The sequence below is a fragment of the Zea mays genome, chromosome 6 (assembly GCF_902167145.1).
Source record: "Zea mays cultivar B73 chromosome 6, Zm-B73-REFERENCE-NAM-5.0, whole genome shotgun sequence".
Taxonomy (NCBI): domain Eukaryota; kingdom Viridiplantae; phylum Streptophyta; class Magnoliopsida; order Poales; family Poaceae; genus Zea; species Zea mays.
In genome coordinates this window covers 55,491,763-55,515,743 of record NC_050101.1, presented here as the reverse complement: position 1 = coordinate 55,515,743, position 23,981 = coordinate 55,491,763, and the positions used below count along the sequence as shown (strand labels likewise).

At 44.3% G+C, this 23,981-nt stretch overlaps 1 protein-coding gene across 2 annotated transcripts; it reads left to right on the top strand.

The window, feature by feature from the left end:
• Nucleotides 1-18,167: 18,167 nt before the first annotated feature.
• On the top strand, nucleotides 18,168-22,047 carry LOC100279212 (uncharacterized). 2 transcript variants are annotated; one of them, XM_008649484.4, is made up of 6 exons: nucleotides 18,168-19,641; nucleotides 19,760-19,939; nucleotides 20,172-20,564; nucleotides 20,687-20,968; nucleotides 21,219-21,359; nucleotides 21,443-22,047. In XM_008649484.4, the coding sequence occupies exons 1-6, from the start codon at nucleotides 18,262-18,264 to the stop codon at nucleotides 21,740-21,742; spliced, it is 2,676 nt and encodes an 891-aa protein (XP_008647706.1). In that variant the 5' UTR covers nucleotides 18,168-18,261; the 3' UTR covers nucleotides 21,743-22,047. The 2 variants fall into 2 exon arrangements, with proteins under 2 accessions (XP_008647706.1, NP_001347874.1); NM_001360945.1 differs by having other exon boundaries at nucleotides 18,200-19,641; nucleotides 21,440-22,002.
• The last annotated feature ends 1,934 nt before the right edge of the window (nucleotides 22,048-23,981 follow it).

Here is a 23,981-nt window from a genome sequence, read left to right as displayed (position 1 = left end):
GGACTCGACCTCGACCTTGGAAGACAGACTCGACCTCGACCTCGGAGGAGCCTCCACCTCGCCCAACTTAGGGCACGGACCGACCACGTCAACAGGAGGCGCCATCATTACCCTGCCCCAAGCTAACTCAGGCTACGGGGAACAAGACCGGTGTCCCATCTGGCTCGCTCCACCAGACAAGTAATGATGGCGCCCCGCACGCTCTATGACGATGGCGGCTCTCAGCCCCCTTACGAAAGCAAGAGGACGTCAGCAAGGACTCGACAGCCCCGACAGCTGTCCTTCCACCGGGCTCCATCACTCCTCCGACGGCCACGACACCACATGAACCGGGTGCCAAAACCTCTCCGGCTGCCACGATGGCATGTACTTAGGGCGCTAGCTCTCCTCCGCTAGACACGTTAGCACACTGCTACACCCCCCATTGTACACCTGGATCCTTTCCTTGCGCCTATAAAAGGAAGGACCAGGGCCCTCTTACAGAGGGTTGGCCGCGCGGGGAAGGACGGGACGACGCTCGCGTGAGGCCGCTCGCTCCCTCCCGCGTGGACGCTTGTAACCCCCTACTGCAAGCGCACCCGACCTGGGCGCGGGACAAACACGAAGGTCGCGGGATTCCACCTCTCATGCCCGTCTCCCTCCGGCTTCCTCCCCCCTTCGCGCTCCGTCTCGCGCCGACCCATCTAGGCTGGGGCACGCGGCGACAATTTACTCGTTGGTCCAGGGACCCCCCCGGGTCTCGAAACGCCGACAAACATAGATCACAAATTAGAGCTAATCCTCATCTTATGCTTCCATTCTCATCTTAACCCATCTCAAGAGGAAAGCACCTTACCCAAGAAGATACCGAGAAGCTTACCCTTGAAGCCTGGAATAAGCTACAGAAGAAACCAATCCAACCACTCAGTCAAAAGGACCGACCGTGAGAATCAAAGCACTGCCCCTGAGTCAAAGTAAATAGAAAAAGAGGACAGAAGAAGTTATTACCATACAGAGAGGCAAATATTCTTGGAACTAGAGACCGCAAACATCTGGGTCATTGACCCTACCACTCACCCGTGCCCCCGCACGCGAGCCCCGCCTCTAACCGCCGCCCATGCCCCCTTTGTAGCGCACCCACCGCCATTACCGCCAACAACACCGTCCCCCTCCATCGCACCTGCTGCCTCATGTCACCTGCTCCATCACCGCCACTCCGCTCTCGAGCAGCACCTCACATACCGCTCGCCTATAAAACTCCCCCACCAGCTCCCTCAGTTCCCATCCCAAGCAAAACACACCTGATAAAATCCCCTCTGCCAAATCGCAAGAAACTCCATTTCCCACTCCCTCGCCCCTAAGATCACAATGTTTGGTGATTCTTGGGTTGAAGACTGTTGTACATGGTTCATAGTCTTTGGTTTCCTCCTCTATATGATGGTAATACTCTTTGATAGAATCCTCCAGCGGGAAGAACAAAGAGAAAGAAAGAGGCAATGAAAAGTGAGAAGAGAAAAGAAAAAAAGCGAAGAGAAGATGAGAAGAAGGTTCTCCCAAAATCAACCTTATCTCAGTCATCTCTCTGCAGCCTGCTCAAGCATCAACAGCAGAAGAAGGCCCCATAACACCCTTGTTATGAGGTACTCCAAGGAGTTCAAGTCACCAAGATTCAAGAGTTCTACCCTCATTCTTTTTAAGTGGGGTGGTGTTCCAGTAAGGTTCCTGCTATGGAGAAAAAGAAGAAGGCCGATGAATGTAGCAAGCTTGTGGAGGACCAGATCATCAAAGCTTATAAGTTTCTAGATGAGAAGTGGTCACCCAAGTTTTGTTGATAAAGCACCAGAAGACCAATCAAGGAAGGGATCCATGGATAAGTTTGTAAGAGAAAGGTTTGCGTGTTGGCATCAATGCTTCTTCAATAAGCTAGCTGCCAAGCAAAATCTAGAAGCCTGAAGATGATCTTTGAGTAGCCAGAATCAGCGTTTGCAATCGGTAACCGGATGCTCCTCAAAGGCTAGATTTTGTTGAAGTTCCATCTCCTCGAAGAGTCTAAAAGTGAAGATATGTAGCTGAAGTAAAGCTATACCCATAACTCTTCTAAGCTGAATCTCGAGGACGAGATTCATTTTAAGTGGGGTAGATTTGTAGCATCCCAAAAATTCAAATCTTGAAATTTCCTCAAACTTTCTCTAAATTCAAAATGAATTTTAAATTTCGTTTCAAAATGTTTGTTTGCGAGTTGATATCAACAAATAAAATATAGTGGTCTATATTCTCTCCAAAATCCTCCTCAAAATATCCTACAAATATTTCCCGAGTGATCCCCCTCAAGTTCTTTCCAGAAATACTGCCCAAATATTCCACCGATATTTCTCCAAATATTTTCCTCCCGAGAAATACCTTCAGAATCATTTTTAAAGTCCCTACAAATATTTTCTTCATAATTTCCTCATGCTCATACGTATACGTACACCTCCGGTGTCATACAGTGAGCTCTACAAGCTAATTTCACTTATACGAGACAAATACATGCTTATCTCCCACTAATCCTCGCATCCTCCCACTAATCCTCGCCTCCTCCCCCTAATCACCCCATCCTTGGCTATAAATAGAGGGGCAAGGGCCTCCTCTCAAAGCCACCTGTAATACTCAGAGTTGTATACAAAGAGTAATAGAGAGAGCTCCTCATTTTGTGTGCCTTATTTGCATCATAAAAAGAGCACCTATATAATTGAGAGTGACTAAATAAAACAATGATTCTAAAATAAAAGAAAGTGCATTTGTTGGAGTTTTTATGTTTGTGCATTAAATAAAAATAATAATAATATAAAATGACTAGAAATTGGATTAAGCCCTACATTGAAAATTAGGGTTTAAAAGTAAGAAGAGAAATGATATGAAAATATAAATAATATGGATATATTTCTAAAATTTGTACTTTTCATTTCATAATATGATTTGTTAACAAATTTGTACAAGGTTTGAAACTAAATTCGAATTCAAATGGAACTTGGAAGTATAGAAAAGAGAATAAAGAATGAAAAAAAAGAAAAGAATAAAATCAACCTAGTCTAACTGGGCTTCGGAACCTCAATTCGGCCCAACTCAGTTTTTGCCCCGCTTAGCCCATGGCGCTCACTACCGCTCTCCTTGCGAGTGGCTTTAGGGTCACTTGCATGCGGGGCCCGGATGTCAGTTTCGTCTCCATAACAAATCAGCGCCGCGTTCGTTGCAACGGCGGACCGTGAAGCTCGCAGCCCCTCCAATCCACGCGCGGACTCCGCTGCGTGCCGCAACTGACGCCGGGGCCTTTGGCCTCGCCCGCCGCCCTTGCGGCTCTACCTTTCGCATATACGCACCACTCTTGACCTTACCAAGACGTTATGTTTGCTTTCACCGTGCCGCCGTATGCCTTTCTTTGAGATTGGGGGAAACTTGTGCCAATACCGCTGCGGTGCTTGCCAGGGCTGGTCGTCCAATCGGTCCACCGAACCATCTCGTGAGTGAGGGGAATCGAAGCAGTGAGGGAGATGGGGGAGCACAGAGGCATACAGGAGATGGCCGCCACCTACGCCTCTAGGCTTGGGGTCGCCCGGGGTCCTCGGGTGGGCCACGATTGATTCGCCCGTGTGTGGGGATGCCTATTATGGCTTCTGCGCGCATACTGTGCTCTCTGGGAGGCGGCGATTTCTCGCCGAAGTTGCTCTGCCACCACGATGCCGCACCGCGCCATGGCCGGATGCCTCCACGCCCTCCACGCCGTAATCACCGGTAAGGGTCCTACCAGTGTGTTAGCCTTGTTTCCCTTCTCTCGTAGCGAAGCTCGGTTCTGCGGTTGAACGCCTGTGTGCTGGTCTGCCTGCTCGCCGGCGTTGTGCCTCGGCGATGCTCGGTGCGCCGCCCTGTTAGTCGAAGGATAGAAGACAACTATAGTGCCGTTGATTTGTGAGGTAACGGCCGGAGTAGCACGCAGAACCGTGGCCGTTAGATTTCCAGTTGACGATCATGATTGAATCTAGCGCATCCTTTCGACCGGGCGATCGGAGCCGTAGATCCACGATCGTGTGGCCGAGAGGGAAGGTATGTAAGTCGTGCGCCGTGAATCGTCGGATCTTGCATCCTACGGTTGTGACAGAAGGCGGGATGGTTAACCGTGACCGGGCTAATCCAGGCCAACCGTTTCTGATCGGACGACCAGAAATCAACCGTACCCCTTCGGCCCGGGAATCTTACTAAAGAGTCCCTGGGTTTCTTAGGAATAAACCCGCACTCCAAGCGTAGCAGTAATCTGTGTCTTGGGGAAAAACTCTGGTTTAGCCCCTGACTTCTCTGGAATTCGTGGCCCAATCCAGAGCCTGTTGTAAATCAAATAAAATAATTAGAAAATAGATTCTAATATGAAAATAAGTGTTAAAACTTGTTTATTGCATAGAAAATTCATTTTAGCTCCAAATTGAACCATTCCAATTTCTAAAAATTTGTAATAATATTCTCTATCATTTAGAGCCTCTGTTTTGTCATAAAAACAGTAAGAAAATTAATTTCTCATCTAATCCTATTTTAATCACATTAAACCTTAGGAAATTCATAACTTGAATTTTATAACTCCAAATTTAGTGGTTCCAGTTCCTATGATTTCATTTTAATGTGTAGATTTTTACTGTGCATTTTATTTATATGTTTGGTGCAATGTTAATTTTTGCCATACTATGTATGTATTGTGTTGATGCGAGTAGACGAGCAAGCCACTGTGGAATCTGAGGTTCAGCAAGTAGAAGTAGCTGAGCAGGAGCTCATTGAAGGCAAGTTGTGCCCTTGATCACTTACTTTTTCCCAGCCATGTTCTTATTAATTATAATGATCTACATAGGATAATTTTGATGGGACCCAATAGGTTACCCTAGTTTTGGTTATCTTTATACCTTGTTCACCCCTGAAATATTTTTGGGTAGTACCTACTATTGCTTTACGTGGATTTGGGTATGAAGATACACTATTCATGATTATTCTATTATTATCTTGTTATTATTACTGTTCATGTTAAGATCATTAAATTAATGGGAACATGGAGCGACCACCCGGGAAAACAGTGCTACCACAAGGGTATAATGGGACGCCCTTGGCTGATTAACTAGGAAAGCTAGTGGAGGTCTTCCTTACCTGAAAGGGGCAAGGGCAGTAGGGGAGTGGTCAGTGTAGGGAGGTCCTTGGGTTGATTTTGCTGCGATGGCAGTCAGGCAAGAACCCTGCACTGGAGCTTCCTATAAACTGTAGCGGGATTTCTGAAGCTAGTGGAACTTTATAAAGGCCTCGTAGTGTTACCCTGCCTCGCCTCCTCGGTAGAGGTGTATGGGATTGGCCATCTCTTGGCAGATGGGTAACATGACTTGTGGGTAAAGATGTGCAACCTCTGCAGAGTGTAAAACTGGTATACTAGCCGTGCTCACGGTCATGAGCGGCTCGGACCCTCACATGATTAATTTATGGAACTTAAATTTAATTTGACATTTGCATCGCATTTGGGATTATTTTACTATTACTGTTCTTTATTATTATTAAGGTTTGGTATTTACTTACACTTAGTAATTGCTAATAAAATTTTGACCAACTTATAAAAGCAATGCTCAGCCTTTATTTCATTGATCAGCCTTACACTACATGAACTCCCACCTTTGGTGAGTTCATACCACATTATTCCCCACGACTTGTTGAGCTATGAACGTATGTGAGCTCACTCTTGCTGTCTCACACCCCCCCACAGGAGAAGAACAGGTGGTCGAAGAGGAGCCGCCTAACACTGAGGCATTCGACTTGATATAGGTGGCGTTTCTCAGTCGACATTGGCGCCGACGATCCTTAGTTCGTTTTATATTTATTCTTTTACTTTGTAATAAGTCTTCCGCTATGTAATAAGTACTCTGATGTTTTATGACATTTATCTCTATACACTCTGTTATTATATATGTTGTCTTCTTGGCGCATGTATGAGATGCACCCGGCTTTGTCCTTTAAAACCGGGTGTTACAGAAGTGGTATCAGAGGAAATGTTGACTGTAGGACGAAACCTAGATAGAAATGGACAAAATCCTTACCTACTTACCTTCTTCTGATTCATTCTATACTCACCTTACTCTGATTCTTTATATACTTATCTTAATCCTGTCTCACCTTCTACTGTTCTACTCTGATCATTCTTACCTTTTCTATTCTGATACAAGACGGATTTCACACCTTGGAATCCCTACCCCTATTACATTTTTTAAGAAATAGGAGGCCTAAGACAAAATCAAAACTATTTTCCATATTTAAAAAACGTTGTTTGATTGTTCTGATGATAAATGTCTGATTTGCTTCTTTGATTGATTGAAATAGTTTAGTTGGGCATCTTAGCATGTACCACCATAAGGTAATGTATTAGCTTTAGTGGATAACACACTAATCTACTTAGCTAATAAATCCCCGCAGTAACATGCTTCATAATCACTGCCTTGTCTACAATCCTTTCTATCGTCCCCTATGTTTCTAACCCAGATGGGCTGCCCCTATACTGTTAGAAGAGAGCAGCATAGACTTGATCCTTGGTATGTCATGGTTAAACAAAGGCAAAGGCAGTATATACGCTGTGCTAAGGGAACCATAGAACTCACTAGTTCCAAAGGAGAAAGATTTGAAGTTGGAATTGCAGTAACTACCGCCAGCAAACTAGCGACATTCTTATTCGATGGGAAGTTTGTTGGTGACAACATCCGTGTGGTTAAGGATTTTCTGGATGTCTTTCCAGAGAAGTTACCAGGGATGCCACCAGATATGGAAGTTGAGTTGGTCATTGATCTCTTACCTGGGGCTGCCCCTACTTTCAAACGGCCATACAAGATGTCTGTAGAAGAGTTAAAGGGACTGAAGAGGCGGTTAACGGAATTACAAGAGGCTAGTTACTTACGTCCGAATTCCTCACCTTGGAGAGCACCGGTTCTGTTTGTACAGAAGAAGGATGGATCACAACGGATGTGCGTGGATTAAAGATCTCTTAATGAGGTTACTGTGAAGAACAAGTATCCATTACCCCGTATTGAGGATTTGTTTGATCAGATGAGAGGAGCCAGGGTATTCTCGAAGATTGATCTCCGATCGGGATACCATCAGATGAGGATTAGACCATCGGATATTCCTAAGACGGCTTTCTCAACCCGATATGGATTGTATGAGTTTACTGTTATGTCGTTTGGATTAACCAATGCACCAGCTTATTTCATGAATTTAATGAACAAAGTGTTTATGGAGTATTTGGACCGATTCGTCGTGGTGTCCATCGACGATATTCTTATCTATTCTAAGAATGAAAGTGATCATGAACAACATCTAAGGTTGGTGCTACAAAAGCTGCGAGATAATCAACTCTATGCTAAGTTTAGCAAGTGTGAGTTTTGGATTGACAAGGTGCCATTCCTTGGACTTATTATTTCTAATGGAGGAATAGCAGTGGATCCTGCTAAAGTGAAGGAGATAATGGAGTGGAGAGTGCCCACTACAGTTACGGAGATTCGGAGTTTCTTGGGACTCGCAGGTTATTATCGGAGATTTATTGAAGGGTTCTCTAAAATTGCTAAGCCTATGACATTGCTTTTGGAAAAAGGAAGAGAATTCAAGTGGGATGAGAAGTGCCAAGAAAGCTTTGATCAATTGAAGGAGAGACTAATGTCGCCACCAGTATTGATTATGCCAGATCTACAGAAGGGATTTGACATTTATTGTGATGCATGTGGCCAAGGACTTGGATGTGTGCTCATGCAAGAAGGACATGTGATTGCCTATGCATCTCGTCAGTTACGGAAGCATGAACTGAACTACCCCACTCATGACTTGGAACTAGCTGCCGTTGTGCATGCGCTTAAGATTTGGAGACATTATATCATGGGGACCAAGTGTCAAGTATACACGGATTATAAGAGTTTGAAGTATATATTCACTCAGAAGGATCTCAACCTTAGGCAACGCCGTTGGTTGGAGCTCATTAAGGATTATGATTTGGAGATTCACTATCACCCAGGCAAGGCAAATTTGGTTGCAGATGCCTTGAGTCGGAAGGAGCACGTTCATTCCGCTATTGTTGTCCAGCTACCCGATGAATTAGCAAAGAATTTTGAGAGGCTCAACCTAGGGATTGTTACATATACGGAAGGAATTACCATTGAATTGGAACCTACCTTGGAGCAAGAAATTCGTAAAGGTCAGGTTGGTGATGCTAAAATCCAGGAGATCAAGGATCTGATAACAGAAGGTAGAGGCCCGGAATTCACAGAGGATGAGCAAGGCACGATATGGTTCAAGAATCGGATCTGTGTTCCCGATATTGATAGTCTTCGGGAAACTATATTGAAGGAAGCACATGACTCAATTTATTCTATCCATCCTGGAAGTACTAAGATGTATCAGGATTTGAAGCAAAAGTATTGGTGGTATGGATTAAAGAGAGATGTGGCTGCACATGTGGCTATGTGCGATGTATGCCAAAGAGTTAAGGCTGAACACCAGAGGCCAGCCGGACTACTGCATCCACTGAAGATACCTGAGTGGAAATGGGAAGAGATTGGCATGGATTTCATTGTTGGATTACCCCGCACGTCTGCTGGATATGATTCTATATGGGTGATTGTGGACAGGCTAACTAAAGTAGCCCACTTTATTCCAGTGAAGACCACGTATTCAGGAGCCAAGTTGGCAGAGTTGTACATGGCACGGATTGTTTGCCTACATGGTGTGCCAAAGAAGATTGTGTCAGACCGGGGATCACAGTTTACCTCTCGATATTGTAAGAAGTTGCACGAGTCATTGGATACGAGATTGAATTTTAGTTCGGCTTACCATCCCCAAACCGATGGGCAGACTGAGAGGACCAACCAAGTGCTTGAGGATATGTTAAGAGCTTGTGCCCTTAAACATGGTGGAAGTTGGGATAAGAGTTTGCCGTACGCTGAGTTCTCTTATAATAATAGCTATCAGACCAGTTTGAAGATGTCACCGTTTGAGGCCTTATATGGCAGAAAGTGCAGGACTCCACTGTGTTGGGATCAAACTGGTGAAAGGCAGTTGTTTGGGCCTGAGATTATACAAGAAGCAGAAGAACAAGTCCAGCAAATAAGGGAGAATTTTAGAACCGCACAATCCAGGCAGAAAAGCTATGCTGACACCCGGAGAAGACTGCTTGAGTTTAAGGAGAGAGATTATGTCTATTTGAAGGTGTCACCACTCCGGGGTATGAGAAGATTCAAGGTCAAAGGAAAATTGTCCCCTCGCTTTATTGGACCCTTCTTAATCTTAAAGCGAGTGGGAGAGGTCGTATATCAATTGGAGTTACCGGATCATCTCGCGGATGTTCACGATGTCTTTCATGTATCTCAGCTGAAGAAATGTCTCAGGGTGCCTGAAGAACAGTTACCAATGGAAGACCTTAGTGTTCAGGAAGATTTGACTTATGCTGAGTACCCCATCAAGATTTTGGATACTTTGACTCGAGTCACGAGAAATAAGGTTAGAAAGATGTGCAAAGTGCAATGGAGTCACCACGGTGAAGATGAAGCAACTTGGGAAAGAGAAGAAGAGCTTCGCATAGATTTTCCCCACCTTTTTCCTAGATCTTCCTAAATATCGAGGACGAGATTATTTTTAAGGAGGTAGGATTTGTAATACTCAGAGTTGTATACAAAGAGTAATAGAGAGAGCTCCTCATTTTGTGTGCCTTATTTGCATCATAAAAAGAGCACCTATATAATTGAGAGTGACTAAATAAAACAATGATTCTAAAATAAAAGAAAGTGCATTTGTTGGAGTTTTTATGTTTGTGCATTAAATAAAAATAATAATAATATAAAAATGACTAGAAATTGGATTAAGCCCTACATTGAAAATTAGGGTTTAAAAGTAAGAAGAGAAATGATATGAAAATATAAATAATATGGATATATTTCCAAAATTTGTACTTTTCATTTCATAATATGATTTGTTAACAAATTTGTACAAGGTTTGAAACTAAATTTGAATTCAAATGGAACTTGGAAGTATAGAAAAGAGAATAAAGAATGAAAAAAAAGAAAAGAATAAAATCAACCTAGTCTAACTGGGCTTCGGAACCTCAATTCGGCCCAACTTAGTTTTTGCCCCGCTTAGCCCATGGCGCTCACTACCGCTCTGCTTGCGAGTGGCTTTAGGGTCACTTGCATGCGGGGCCCGGATGTCAGTTTCGTCTCCATAACAAATCAGCGCCGCGTTCGTTGCAACGGCGGACCGTGAAGCTCGCAGCCCCTCCAATCCACGCGCGGACTCCGCTGCGTGCCGCAACTGACGCCGGGGCCTTTGGCCTCGCCCGCCGCCCTTGCGGCTCTACCTTTCGCATATACGCACCACTCTTGACCTTACCAAGACGTTATGTTTGCTTTCACCGTGCCGCCGTATGCCTTTCTTTGAGATTGGGGGAAACTTGTGCCAATACCGCTGCGATGCTTGCCAGGGCTGGTCGTCCAATCGGTCCACCGAACCATCTCGTGAGTGAGGGGAATCGAAGCAGTGAGGGAGATGGGGGAGCACAGAGGCATGCAGGAGATGGCCGCCACCTACGCCTCTAGGCTTGGGGTCGCCCGGGGTCCTCGGGTGGGCCACGATTGATTCGCCCGTGTGTGGGGATGCCTATTATGGCTTCTGCGCGCATACTGTGCTCTCTGGGAGGCGGCGATTTCTCGCCGAAGTTGCTCTGCCACCACGATGCCGCACCGCGCCATGGCCGGATGCCTCCACGCCCTCCACGCCGTAATCACCGGTAAGGGTCCTACCAGTGTGTTAGCCTTGTTTCCCTTCTCTCGTAGCGAAGCTCGGTTCTGCGGTTGAACGCCTGTGTGCTGGTCTGCTTGCTCGCCGGCGTTGTGCCTCGGCGATGCTCGGTGCGCCGCCCTGTTAGTCGGAGGATAGAAGACAACTATAGTGCCGTTGATTTGTGAGGTAACGGCCGGAGTAGCACGCAGAACCGTGGCCGTTAGATTTCCAGTTGACGATCATGATTGAATCTAGCGCATCCTTTCGACCGGGCGATCGGAGCCGTAGATCCACGATCGTGTGGCCGAGAGGGAAGGTATGTAAGTCGTGCGCCGTGAATCGTCGGATCTTGCATCCTACGGTTGTGACAGAAGGCGGGATGGTTAACCGTGACCGGGCTAATCCAGGCCAACCGTTTCTGATCGGACGACCAGAAATCAACCGTACCCCTTCGGCCCGGGAATCTTACTAAAGAGTCCCTGGGTTTCTTAGGAATAAACCCGCACTCCAAGCGTAGCAGTAATCTGTGTCTTGGGGAAAAACTCTGGTTTAGCCCCTGACTTCTCTGGAATTCGTGGCCCAATCCAGAGCCTGTTGTAAATCAAATAAAATAATTAGAAAATAGATTCTAATATGAAAATAAGTGTTAAAACTTGTTTATTGCATAGAAAATTCATTTTAGCTCCAAATTGAACCATTCCAATTTCTAAAAATTTGTAATAATATTCTCTATCATTTAGAGTCTCTGTTTTGTCATAAAAACAGTAAGAAAATTAATTTCTCATCTAATCCTATTTTAATCACATTAAACCTTAGGAAATTCATAACTTGAATTCTATAACTCCAAATTTAGTGGTTCCAGTTCCTATGATTTCATTTTAATGTGTAGATTTTTACTGTGCATTTTATTTATATGTTTGGTGCAATGTTAATTTTTGCCATACTATGTATGTATTGTGTTGATGCGAGTAGACGAGCAAGCCACTGTGGAATCTGAGGTTCAGCAAGTAGAAGTAGCTGAGCAGGAGCTCATTGAAGGCAAGTTGTGCCCTTGATCACTTACTTTTTCCCAGCCATGTTCTTATTAATTATAATGATCTACATAGGATAATTTTGATGGGACCTAATAGGTTACCCTAGTTTTGGTTATCTTTATACCTTGTTCACCCCTGAAATATTTTTGGGTAGTACCTGCTATTGCTTTACGTGGATTTGGGTATGAAGATACACTATTCATGATTATTCTGTTATTATCTTGTTATTATTACTGTTCATGTTAAGATCATTAAATTAATGGGAACATGGAGCGACCACCCGGGAAAACAGTGCTACCACAAGGGTATAATGGGACGCCCTTGGCTGATTAACTAGGAAAGCTAGTGGAGGTCTTCCTTACCCGAAAGGGGCAAGGGCAGTAGGGGAGTGGTCAGTGTAGGGAGGTCCTTGGGTTGATTTTGCTGCGATGGCGGTCAGGAAGAACCCTGCACTGGAGCTTCCTATAAACTGTAGCGGGATTTCTGAAGCTAGTGGAACTTTGTAAAGGCCTCGTAGTGTTACCCTGCCTCGCCTCCTCGGTAGAGGTGTATGGGATTGGCCATCTCTTGGCAGATGGGTAACATGACTTGTGGGTAAAGATGTGCAACCTCTGCAGAGTGTAAAACTGGTATACTAGCCGTGCTCACGGTCATGAGCGGCTTGGACCCTCACATGATTAATTTATGGAACTTAAATTTAATTTGACATTTGCATCGCATTTGGGATTATTTTACTATTACTGTTCTTTATTATTATTAAGGTTTGGTATTTACTTACACTTAGTAATTGCTAATAAAATTTTGACCAACTTATAAAAGCAATGCTCAGCCTTTATTTCATTGATCAGCCTTACACTACATTAACTCCCACATTTGGTGAGTTCATACCACATTATTCCCCACGACTTGTTGAGCTATGAACGTATGTGAGCTCACTCTTGCTGTCTCACACCCCCCCCCACAGGAGAAGAACAGGTGGTCGAAGAGGAGCCGCCTAACACTGAGGCATTCGACTTGATCTAGGTGGCGTTTCTCAGTCGACATTGGCGCCGACGATCCTTAGTTCGTTTTATATTTATTCTTTTACTTTGTAATAAGTCTTCCGCTATGTAATAAGTACTCTGATGTTTTATGACATTTATCTCTATACACTCTGTTATTATATATGTTGTCTTCTTGGCGCATGTATGAGATGCACCCGGCTTTGTCCTTTAAAACCGGGTGTTACACCACCCCAAGCCATTTCATGGCAACTCTCTCCCTCTCCCCCACACGCCCACTCCACCTCCCACACAAGCACACACTAGCACAAGGATTGTTCGGTCGTTCTTCGATCGTTTGTAGACCTGTTCTTAGTTTGTTCGTTCGTCCGATCGTTCGATCGTTCGTCCGATCGTTCATGGTTCGTTCGTCCGTTCGTTCGATCGTTTGATCGTTCGTCCAAATAATCTTTGTTCAGCCGTTACGCTATCGAAATTCCGATTGTTCGTTCGTCCGATCATTCGATCGTTCGTCCGTTCGTTCATAGTTCCTATTCATCGTTCGTTCATAGTCACTATTCATCGTTCATCGTTCGTTCATACGACTATTCATCATTACTATTCACCATAACTATTTATCATCGTTACTATTCATCATCGTTACTATTCATCACTACTATTCACCAACCCTATTCGTCATCGTTACTATTCACCATCTTTACTATTCATCGATGATATCTATTGTTACTTTTTCGTCGTCACTATTCATGGTTACTATTCATCATTACTATTCATCGATTATCCGATCACCCCAAATTTTAGCTAGTCATCCATCATGCTGTCCAGTTCACCTAAGACCAGCCAGACCCAAATTCCAGTCATACAAACTCCGGTGACTGTGATTTTCCCTTCAGTGGGAACTTCCCATCTGGTCACCCATCCCAGATTTCTCCAAGTTGAACACGCTTAACTTTGAGATTCTTTCGAGCCAGGCTTCCAAACTCATATTCCAATAATTCTTGTTTCTAAATTCTTATTAGATTATTCCCTATCCAACCATATCATTCCTTGAGCATGGTTCATATTCTAGATAACTCCCAAAATACTCGTCCCATATTCTGCCTATAACTCTCCTGTTCATACTAAGTCAGACGATTCATTCGTCACTATTCTCATCAATAGTGAACTCTACTATGCTACACCACATACACCCAGCTATAAATAGACCCAGTTATCCTCTCCGTCTCCACACACTCGCACCCTCAGCCAAGGAAAACACCCCACCCACTCAGTTACTACGCTCTGCCGGCTACACGCATAGTGTCACTTCGCCTCCAATCCACCCTCCTGGTAAGCACCTCCACTCCACCACCAATAATATCACAACACCCCATGACACAGATTCTGCTCAAGACTCTACCCATCCACATATCGCCATTCTAACCACTATACTAAATATTTGTTGATATACTTGCTAGTTTGTATGTTTGCTTGTTCGTGTTGCATAGTTATCGGAGCGTTCGTGCCGTCTCGTGGAGGCCAGATCTGCAAGTCTACGCCAGGCAGTGGAGCCAGAAGCCAGTTTCGCGAGCTCTCACCCCTTTCGCCGGATAAGCACGACAAGCTCACTGGATCCCTTTGATGCATAAATTACCTATGTTTTTCAACCACAACCCTCATCCTGTTATTTTATGCATGATATGATTTTGAGACAAGTTATTATGGCCACCCAGTCACTTGCCGCAATTAATCTTTATACTCCATGACATATTTGTTACAAATGATTTGAGAAAAGGTGTGAGTTTTCAAAAGAAAATGTTTTTCAAAATGGGTATGATGAAGGGTTGTCACCCTTATCACCTTTTGAGCGGGATGATCAGGGACTCCCTGGTTTAGGGAGGGCCTAAGGTTATGGCTCAGCTGGTTTAGGTGTGAGCATGAAGGATTGTCCCTCTCGCCTAAGGACTGGTTTGTCATCACTCCTTACCTACACTCTTATCAAGTACAACCACTCGAGACTGTATGGGCGGTCGCTCAATCTGAACTTGTACGGTCCGAACCCCAGGGTTATGATGGCTGGGGAGCACCGGGAGGATAAGGAGGGGAAATGTTTTGTCCGGTTTCGGCATGGTGGTGGCCTGACTCCTTTCGGTATAATCGTTAAGGTAAGGACGTGCAAGGAAAGAGAGAGATTCGGCATTCAGATCTCACGACGGTGAGATTGCAGAAACCAGACTAGAGGGTAAAGTGTACACCTCTGCGCAGAGTTTGAAAACCTATTCGAATAGTCCGTGTCCACGGATATGGATGAGTCATGGCATGGATTTGATAATTAGTGTTTTGTTTTCCAAAAATGCTTTTGAAAAGTGGTTTTAAAAGGTCTAGCGGTCGAGCCGTGAGCTATGGTGGACGGGAATTCCAGTAGCTTTTTTTGAAAATGAAAACCAGTGGGAAACTGCTGAGATACCTAGATGGTTTAGTTCAGGGGATTTTGTTCTATATCGAAAAACTTCCTGCTCCCTTGGGAGAGGATGCGCATTTAAATACACAAAATGTTTTACAAAATAACCCTGCATCAATTATTGCTATTTCTGCAAAATATCATGAGCTCCACATATTCCATGCATTATATCTGATTTCCCCATTCCGTGGGTGAAGGTGGGCTGCTGAGTACGTAAGTACTTACCCTTGCTTATTTGTTGTTTTTCAGAGAAGGAGATCGCTGATCGGGTAAGAGTTACGCCTGTTCCCAACCTTGCCTGTGGCTATTGGACCGCTGATTTGCTTCGCTGCATATATCGGGCTACTTCAGCCCCACTCTGATGATATGTCCCGAGTTGTGGACCAATTCTTAAAGTTGATCGCCACCTTTATAGGTTTGTCTCGTTTAAGCAGATTTGAAATCATCTGATGTATAAATGTGTTTACTAGCCTTCTGGGACTAGTAATTGTATCACATTTGAGTCCCAGAAGATTGGGGCGCTTCATCAATTTACCTTACGGAGGGGCAATATCTTGAGGTAAACAAGTTGTTGCATCTTCTATCTTTTTTGCTGATTTTTTGGGGTACATGTTAATGCATCAATTCACTTGATTGAAAAATATTTCATGTAGGTGTTTGTCTCTTGGATGGCCACCCGATCACAGGGTTATCGGTCCATGTGCAGGTGGTGGGCTTCCCCTAGGTTTCGTACCATTTTCAAAAGGAACATGGTAAATCGTGGTACCGAGTCCTTCCACAACTATGACGGCGATGAAAATGTGCGGTTAGCTATGCGAATGGTATGTCATAGTATATTCTAACTTCGAACTACATAGAAGTGTGTCATTATAACTTGTATGTACATGAAGTCAAAACCAGTCATAAACCCAGAAATGAGGAGGTGTATATGCAGGGGCATAGGGGTTTTGATCCTTAGAATCCTGATGTTTTGTGCACTCAGACAACCACCGACTGTCTAGTGAGTTTTTGGTACTCTAGTTTGTGTTTGTGCATCAACTTGATCATGCATTGATATTTGGTATGTTTGCCTACAGGCTTCATATGGGCAGGAGATGGTTCAGTGCCATGGGCAGGACTATGTCTGGAGGAGCTAGCCAACCGACCCTTAGGTAGTATATGCTAGCGTAGGAGGACAAGTCCATGGACAGTGAGAGTATTTCATTTGGATTTCAAAGTTATGCACATATGCTTGCGATTGAACTGAGTTCATGGTTTACTCTACTAAGTCCATGGTTCAATGTTGTAGGTTGGGTATTTTTACTCTACTATTGAATTTGAGGGAGCTGAGATGCCGTGCACGATAGTCCGCATCCTCGTCCTCGCAGGCGTCTCGTTCTAGATCCTTAGATTGCAATGTTGTGGCAGCAGTCAAATTATCAACAAGAAGTTTTGAGGCACTAGGTAGAGTACCAGAGGCAGCAAGCTGAGTACCGGAGGTAGAAGTACGAGTACTATTCGAACCTCTTGGCCCAACAACAAGCTCTCCTATTGGTAAGTTGAAGTAATATTTTGTTCGTAACAACTACAAACACATGATATGTATCTTATTTGCTTGACAATTACTTGCATTTAATTTGTAGCGACTGGCACAACAAGTGGGCATCCCGATGCCAACATATGGGGTGCCGCCTCTAGAACTTGCACTACCACCGCCGATGTCGCCGCCTCCACGTCTACCACAATTCCCTGTGGTATGTACATATAGGCTTTATGTGTTTCAAATGAAGAACTTAGTGGTTACTATCTCATGTGCGTGTGTTACAGGGCTTTGAGACACCTCCCGCTTCGGTTGCTGCACCTTGAGATGCATCTGGTCAAGATGAAGCCTCGGCTTCTTGGGTGAACAACCTTTTCAACACCTAGAGTCCGACCGGAGGAAGTGGCCACAACTCCAACCAACTAGGTGACAGATATGTATGACGAATGTTGAACTGTGTTTGATTTTGAACTACGTCAATGTTGATGTCAAAGAATGTGAATGTTGATTTCAAACTATGTGAATGTGGATGTTGAATTATGACGATATTTGAATCAATGTGGATTTAAAACTATATATGATGTTGCAATGTGTTTGTGAATGTGAATTGATATTTGAGAATGTGAATGTGAATTCATGTTTGTGAATGTAATTATGAATGTGATTTCCCTGTATGAGAGTGTATGTGTGACAATCTGGAAAATATGAAATTTGTGTATTTTTATAATGTGAGAAATGAACAAAAATAAGGTTTTTTCTGCCACTCCTGGAAATTGTTATGTTTGACGGCTATTAAAGGTCGTCGGAGATAAGACGCACCTTATGTCCGACAACTGTTAAAGACCATCGGACCTTAAACCGGTGACATACAAGGGCCACTGGTAGTCGATGGACATAACACATGTTATGTCCAATGGCTTGCATGGAGGCCGTCGAAACTAAAAATGTGGGGCCCACTAGCGACCGTTACGGCCGTTAATGGTTCCAAATGCGGGCCCTATCAGGCCGTCAGACATAATCCTATTTCCGACCTATTAATGCAGAGGGACGACTATCGTCGGATATAAGCCGAAAGACGGTATAGGCCTTATGTCCGACGATTTTGGCCCTCGAAAATTCTCTGTTTTATTGTTGTGCATAGCTTCGATCATCTAAAGATCAGCTCCAATGGCGAGTTACATGTGCCACGGAAAACAACCGATGATGCTTGCCGTAAATGCACATTCCAAGTTCGACAACTAGTTGGAGGCTTGAGGCAATATGTATATTGCCAACGAGCCAAAATAGAGTGTGTCGGAGCTAAGTCAGATTTAGTCACGAATATTTTCTTTAGTAACTTATCTATCTTCATACTTATATTTAAACTTTACCCTACGAATAATACAGCCTACAATGCACACCGTTTTTCTGCAACAGACAGCGCATCCATGCCGTCCATCGGATCAGATCGTCTTCTCCCGCGCTAGGGTTTAGCATCGGTCCCCAATGGCGTCCTCAGCCGCCGCCGCCGCCGCCACCGTCATGCTCGGCGGCAAGGGCTCCGCCCTGTCCCCGGCCGCCGTTTACGCGTTCTCCCTCGGCCTCGCCGCCCCGGGCATCGACCCTTCCGCGCACAAGTCGCTCTCTACCCGCGCGCCCTCGCCGCAGGAGACCCCCGCGCGGCTCGCCGCCGCCCTCGCGGCGCTGGCGCCGGCCGAGTCCCGCGCCGCCGCGGCGGTGCTGCTTAACAAGCTGGTCCTCACGTCGTCCGACTCCGCCTCCGCGCTCGTCACCGCCGCCACGGTCGCCCGCCTCGCGGACTCGCTCGACCTCGCCGCCGCGCTGCCGCTGGCCTCCCGCGACGAGGCCGCGGTGGCCGCGGCGACCGCGCCCGTCGCCGTCGCGCTAGCGGCGCTGATCGATTGCTGCGCCGCGCCGCTGGCTCGCGTCGCCGACGCCGTCGCCGCGCTGTCGTGCGAGGCCGCGCGCGGGGACGCCGCGGCCTTCGACGTGCCGGCCTCCGGCGACGGGCTCTGCGCCAAGGACGAGGCCGACGTCGCCGCCGACATCAAGGTGCTCGTCTTCGGCTCCAAGCTTGTCGGCGCTGCTGGGGGCGTCCCCGCCGCCGCCACGTTCGCCAAGGTGCCCGCGCTGAACGGGATCTTCCGCCAGGCGGTGCGGGCGCTGCATGTCTTAGTGCGCATCGAGCTCAACGCACCCGTCAAATTGGGGAAGAGGGATGCTGGTGAAACCGGTGAGGGGAAGGAGGAGGCACTGGTGGTGCTGGCCACACAGCTCGCTAGAGCAGTGCAGGCACTCAGCAAGCTGAGCATTGCCCGGGCACGGCTCTGTGCGGAGAGTATTGCTGATGCTGAGCTTCGGGAGAAGCTTACTGGTGGCGTTAGCGTTGATGATTTGAAGGGGATGCTTGACAATGTTTTGATTGATTCAGATGCCGTATCAGTCTTGAAGGGGGTGTACAACCACTTGCTCAAGTTCAGGGACTTTCTTGCCTGGGAAGCAGCTGTGGCCATGGCAGTAATTGAAGCAGACAGTTCAATTGAGAAGCCACAAGCTGCTGTTGAGAATGAAGCAGCCAGTGTAACTGAGAAGCCACTGGCTGGTGGGGACAAAGCAAAGGGTGACAAGAAGAGCAAGAAGAAGAAAACTTTGGGTAAGGGTACTTCTGCTGTGCTCATGCTGCTTAGGGACCATGTGACAAATGGAAGTACTGTTGCTGCCATGAATTCTGCGTCGGTTGCAGAGTGGGCAACCTCTCTGTCATTGCTATTTGATCCCAAATGTCCAGGATTGGAGTCACTTGTGGAGAAGGTGAAGGAGATTGTTGAGAGCAATGAAGTGAGGAGATTGCCTAAAATTCCAAAGGTGAGAATCATATTATTTGGAGATGGCAGTTTTATTTATATAGTCTGATTAGTGCTACTCAGATTGTATTGTTGTTCCCTTTCCTCATTCTCTAAATGTTTATTCTTACTCCTGTTAGGGTACACGCGACTTTGGTAAAGAGCAAATGGCGATAAGGGAGCGAGCATTTTCAATTATAACTAGTGTATTCAAGATGCATGGTGCTACTGCGCTTGATACACCCGTATTTGAGCTGAGAGAAACCCTTATGGGAAAATATGGTGAAGACTCAAAGTTGATATATGACTTAGCTGATCAGGTATTGTTTCAGTGTCCTCGTATATTTTGGCTTGGTGAACGGGTGTTACATGGCAGAAAATTCATGTTCATGCTGCGGTGTGTCATTTACTTTCCTTTTCTATAGATTATGCAGAAGGCTAATGATATCATTGCCAGTATCTGGAGCACTCAGTCTATTCACAGTGTTTTTCTTAGATGGTGCCCTCGTAATTATGGTTTGATTGATTTCTTACTGTTAAAATAACATGCAGGGTGGTGAGCTTTGCTCTTTGCGGTATGATCTGACTGTTCCATTTGCCCGTTATGTTGCCATGAATAGCATTAGTGCATTAAAGAGATACCAAATAGCGAAAGTATATAGGAGAGATAATCCATCTAAGGGAAGATACCGAGAATTCTACCAATGTGACTTTGACATTGCTGGTGTATATGAACCTATGGAACCGGATTTTGAGGTCATAAAAGTTCTGACTGAATTGCTGAATCAGCTGGATATAGGCACATATGAGATAAAATTAAATCACAGAAAGTTGCTTGATGGTATGTTGGAGATTTGTGGTGTGCCCCCTCAAAAGTTCAGAACAGTTTGCTCGAGTATTGACAAACTGGACAAGCAAACATTCGAACAGGTGAAGAAGGAACTGGTAAGCATCTGAATTAATTGGTTTCGGCTGAGGGTTCATTATATTTTTGTTTCATCATGCCACTTTAACGAGTTGTAGACATGTTGGCCATAGTAGTCCTAACTGTTTTTGTGTCCAATTAGGTTGATGAGAAAGGTATATCAAATGAAACTGCGGATGAAATTGGCAATTTAGTGAAGACTAGGGGCCCCCCGTTGGAAGTTTTGATGGAGTTGAGAAAGGAGGGCAGCAAGTTTATGAATAATGTAGGGTCTGTTGCTGCACTGAATGAGCTGGAGATATTATTCAAAGCTCTGGATAAAGCAAATGCAATAAGCAAGATAACTTTTGATTTAAGTTTGGCCAGGGGCCTTGATTACTACACTGGTGTCATATATGAAGCCGTTTTCAAGGGTGCAGCTCAGGTTAGAAATAATTACTTATCACTGCACAGTGATTTTCCAGTTGATTATTCAGTACTCTGGATCTTATAGCTTACTGTTATTATTCATCAATTCAATACTTGTTTCTTTTAAAAAAAACAGTTCATTCATAATTGATTTATTCAACATCTGATGTCTTTTTACTATTTGTCATCGCATATGCACCCTTTCCTAACTCTCAGAGCTGAAAGACCATTTTAGTCGATTCCTGTACTAACAATATTTGCAACAGGTTGGCTCCATAGCGGCTGGTGGTCGGTACGACAACCTTGTGGGTATGTTTAGTGGGAAGCAAATCCCTGCTGTTGGTGTGAGCCTTGGAATTGAGAGAGTCTTTGCAATCATGGAGCAGCAGGAGAAAGAAAGAAATGAGGTAGTTGAGCGTTCTATCATTTTATCTTTCTCCTTTCAAGGGGACTTGTGGCAACTTAATAGATTTGCCTTGAACTGTAGAAGATCCGGCCTACAGAGACAGAGGTGCTGGTGTCAATTCTGGGAAAGGACCTTACCCTAGCTGCCGAGCTCGTGAGCGAGCTGTGGAATGCTGGGATAAAGGCAGAGTTCAAGCTCACTACCAGGGTGGCGAACCACATCAAGTATGCCTTGCAATCAAGCATTCCGTGGATGGTGCTAGTCGGCGAGTCTGAGCTGCAGAAAGGAACTGTAAAGTTGAAGGACGTTGAAGCCAACCAGGAAGAAGAGGTTGATAGGAAGGATTTTGTTCGAGAGTTGAAGAAGAGATTGAGTAAATCCTAAGAGGAAAATTTTAGGCGTTGATATCATCTTTTGACACCCATTTGACGCAAACTCAATTAGGGGGAGAATGACATTACATCATTATAATTTAAACTGACGTGAATGTTTCAGTCCGGTTGGCATAGGGCCACTTGTTATGTTCATAAGGTCATTCGAATCCCCTGAGTCCCAATGCATTATGCTGATGAATCAGGCTGCAGACATATTGTGAATTATATTCTTTTTGTACTACCTTGAGGAATGAAAAGTTTTTGTCCTCACATGTAATTTGGAACAAAGCCAGCAACCTGTATTTTTATTGCATTTATTATTTTAAAATAAAAAACCGACATTGAATCTCGCACTGGTATCAAATCGATCAACTTCTCGACCCCACGTTTGCATAGGGTCATCTCTAGCTTCTCTGACTCCCAAAAGCTCAAAACCCACCAAAAAGTTGTTCGGATGTTTCATCGTTTTTGCGAGTTATACAGCCAAGCCTCCAGCGACATCTCGTGAGGCTGTCTCCAGCAATGTCCTCTATATACATTCTCTATATCTGTCTTTTACAGTTTTCTCTAAAAGATTTCATCCTCTATATCTTCTTCCTCTCCAATAACATTCTCTAAATCACGTCCTCTATACTCAAATATCTATATTAGAGACATTTTTTATTTTTATTTTTTGTACATACGTATTTGTCATAATCTCAAATGTATTGTACATATTTTAGTTTTGTTAAATCGGTTATTTAAAGTATTCAAATACATAGAGGACCGTTTAGAGAAACTCTATATATAGATAATCCAGCAGCGTTCTCTAAATTTAGAGGACCGTTTAGAGGACGCTGCTAGTAGGGATGAAAACGGACGGAAACGGACGGAAAAACCTCTCTCCCGTTTCCGTATCCGTATTTTATCATCGGAAACGGGATCGGGTTCGGAATAGTCGGGAACAGAAATGGGAGTGAGATAAACGGAATTGCGAAAACGAACGAAAACGGAAATACTAACGGAAACTCATAATTTAATACAAATAGAAATGTTATTGATGTTTGACTAGTGATTGATTGGCAGAACAATAACTTCAAACAAATAGATATAGAGAGGCAACATTATATTGTTGTTTGGTTGCTAAATGTGTACATTTAGCTACATCCGATGTTGTTTAAGACTTTAGATCACTTGTCATTTGAAAAGAGTCGGTGGTTACAATGACCAATTGTGCTATAATTTGTCATCTAAATACATGAGTATTTAGTTTATATACTAATGCATATTAGGCTCGTTCCATATTTGTCAAATACGGGTTCAATCCGGGAAAAAACGGGATCCCGCAAAAACGGACGGAATAAACCCTCTCCCGTTTCCGTCTCGTTTCCATATTTTTTCGTAAATACGGAAACGGTCGGGTCAAATATAGAAAACGGTACGGGTCGGGACAGGATTTTTTTCGTCCGTTTTCAACCCTAGCTGCTAGAGAGCGTAGAGGACTATTTGATCCTCTATATTTAGGGTACAGAACCCTTTAGGGTCCCTTGCTGGAGCTAGCTTGAGTCATATTTGTTGATGAATCTGAACGAGCATTGTAGTGACGATGTTGTGATAGTATCATCGGTCCAATAGGCCATCGCACAAGCGTTGGAGTGTTGATTTTATGACCATATGGTCTGTCGGTCTGTTCAGCAAACCATCCTAAAACTTCGTGAGATAGGTGAGGCCATAGACTTGAACACAAAGAAAGCACAATCTATAAGGCTGTTAGTACAATATCATTCCTATGTTAAACACGCACATTATATATATAGGATTGGTTCAAGAGGGGGCTACTAAGTTAAAACTATAAAAACTTTATAAACTAAAAAAAAATCTAACTGATGTATAATATGACACAAGAAACAAGATATAATTTAATCATTCAAGAATTATATATACAAAAATAAAATAGGAATTCTACAAATATAATAATCAATACATATCATTCATGAGTTGATGTTGCAAGGTAAATCTATCATCCGAGTTCTTAAAGCTTAAAAATGATGCAAAATCTTTTTATCTTTAATATCTATAAACATATCCCAATTTATCCATCTTATCACTACAAACATAAAATTTAATTTTATCAACTAACCTACTAACTTAGCAAAAATGGGATTACTAGCAAATAAATAATCAAAATCAAAATCAAAATCAAAGTACCAAACAACAAAATAGCCTTGCTTACCTAGCCCTTAGCACTACAGTGGCGAGCAGCAGCTAGA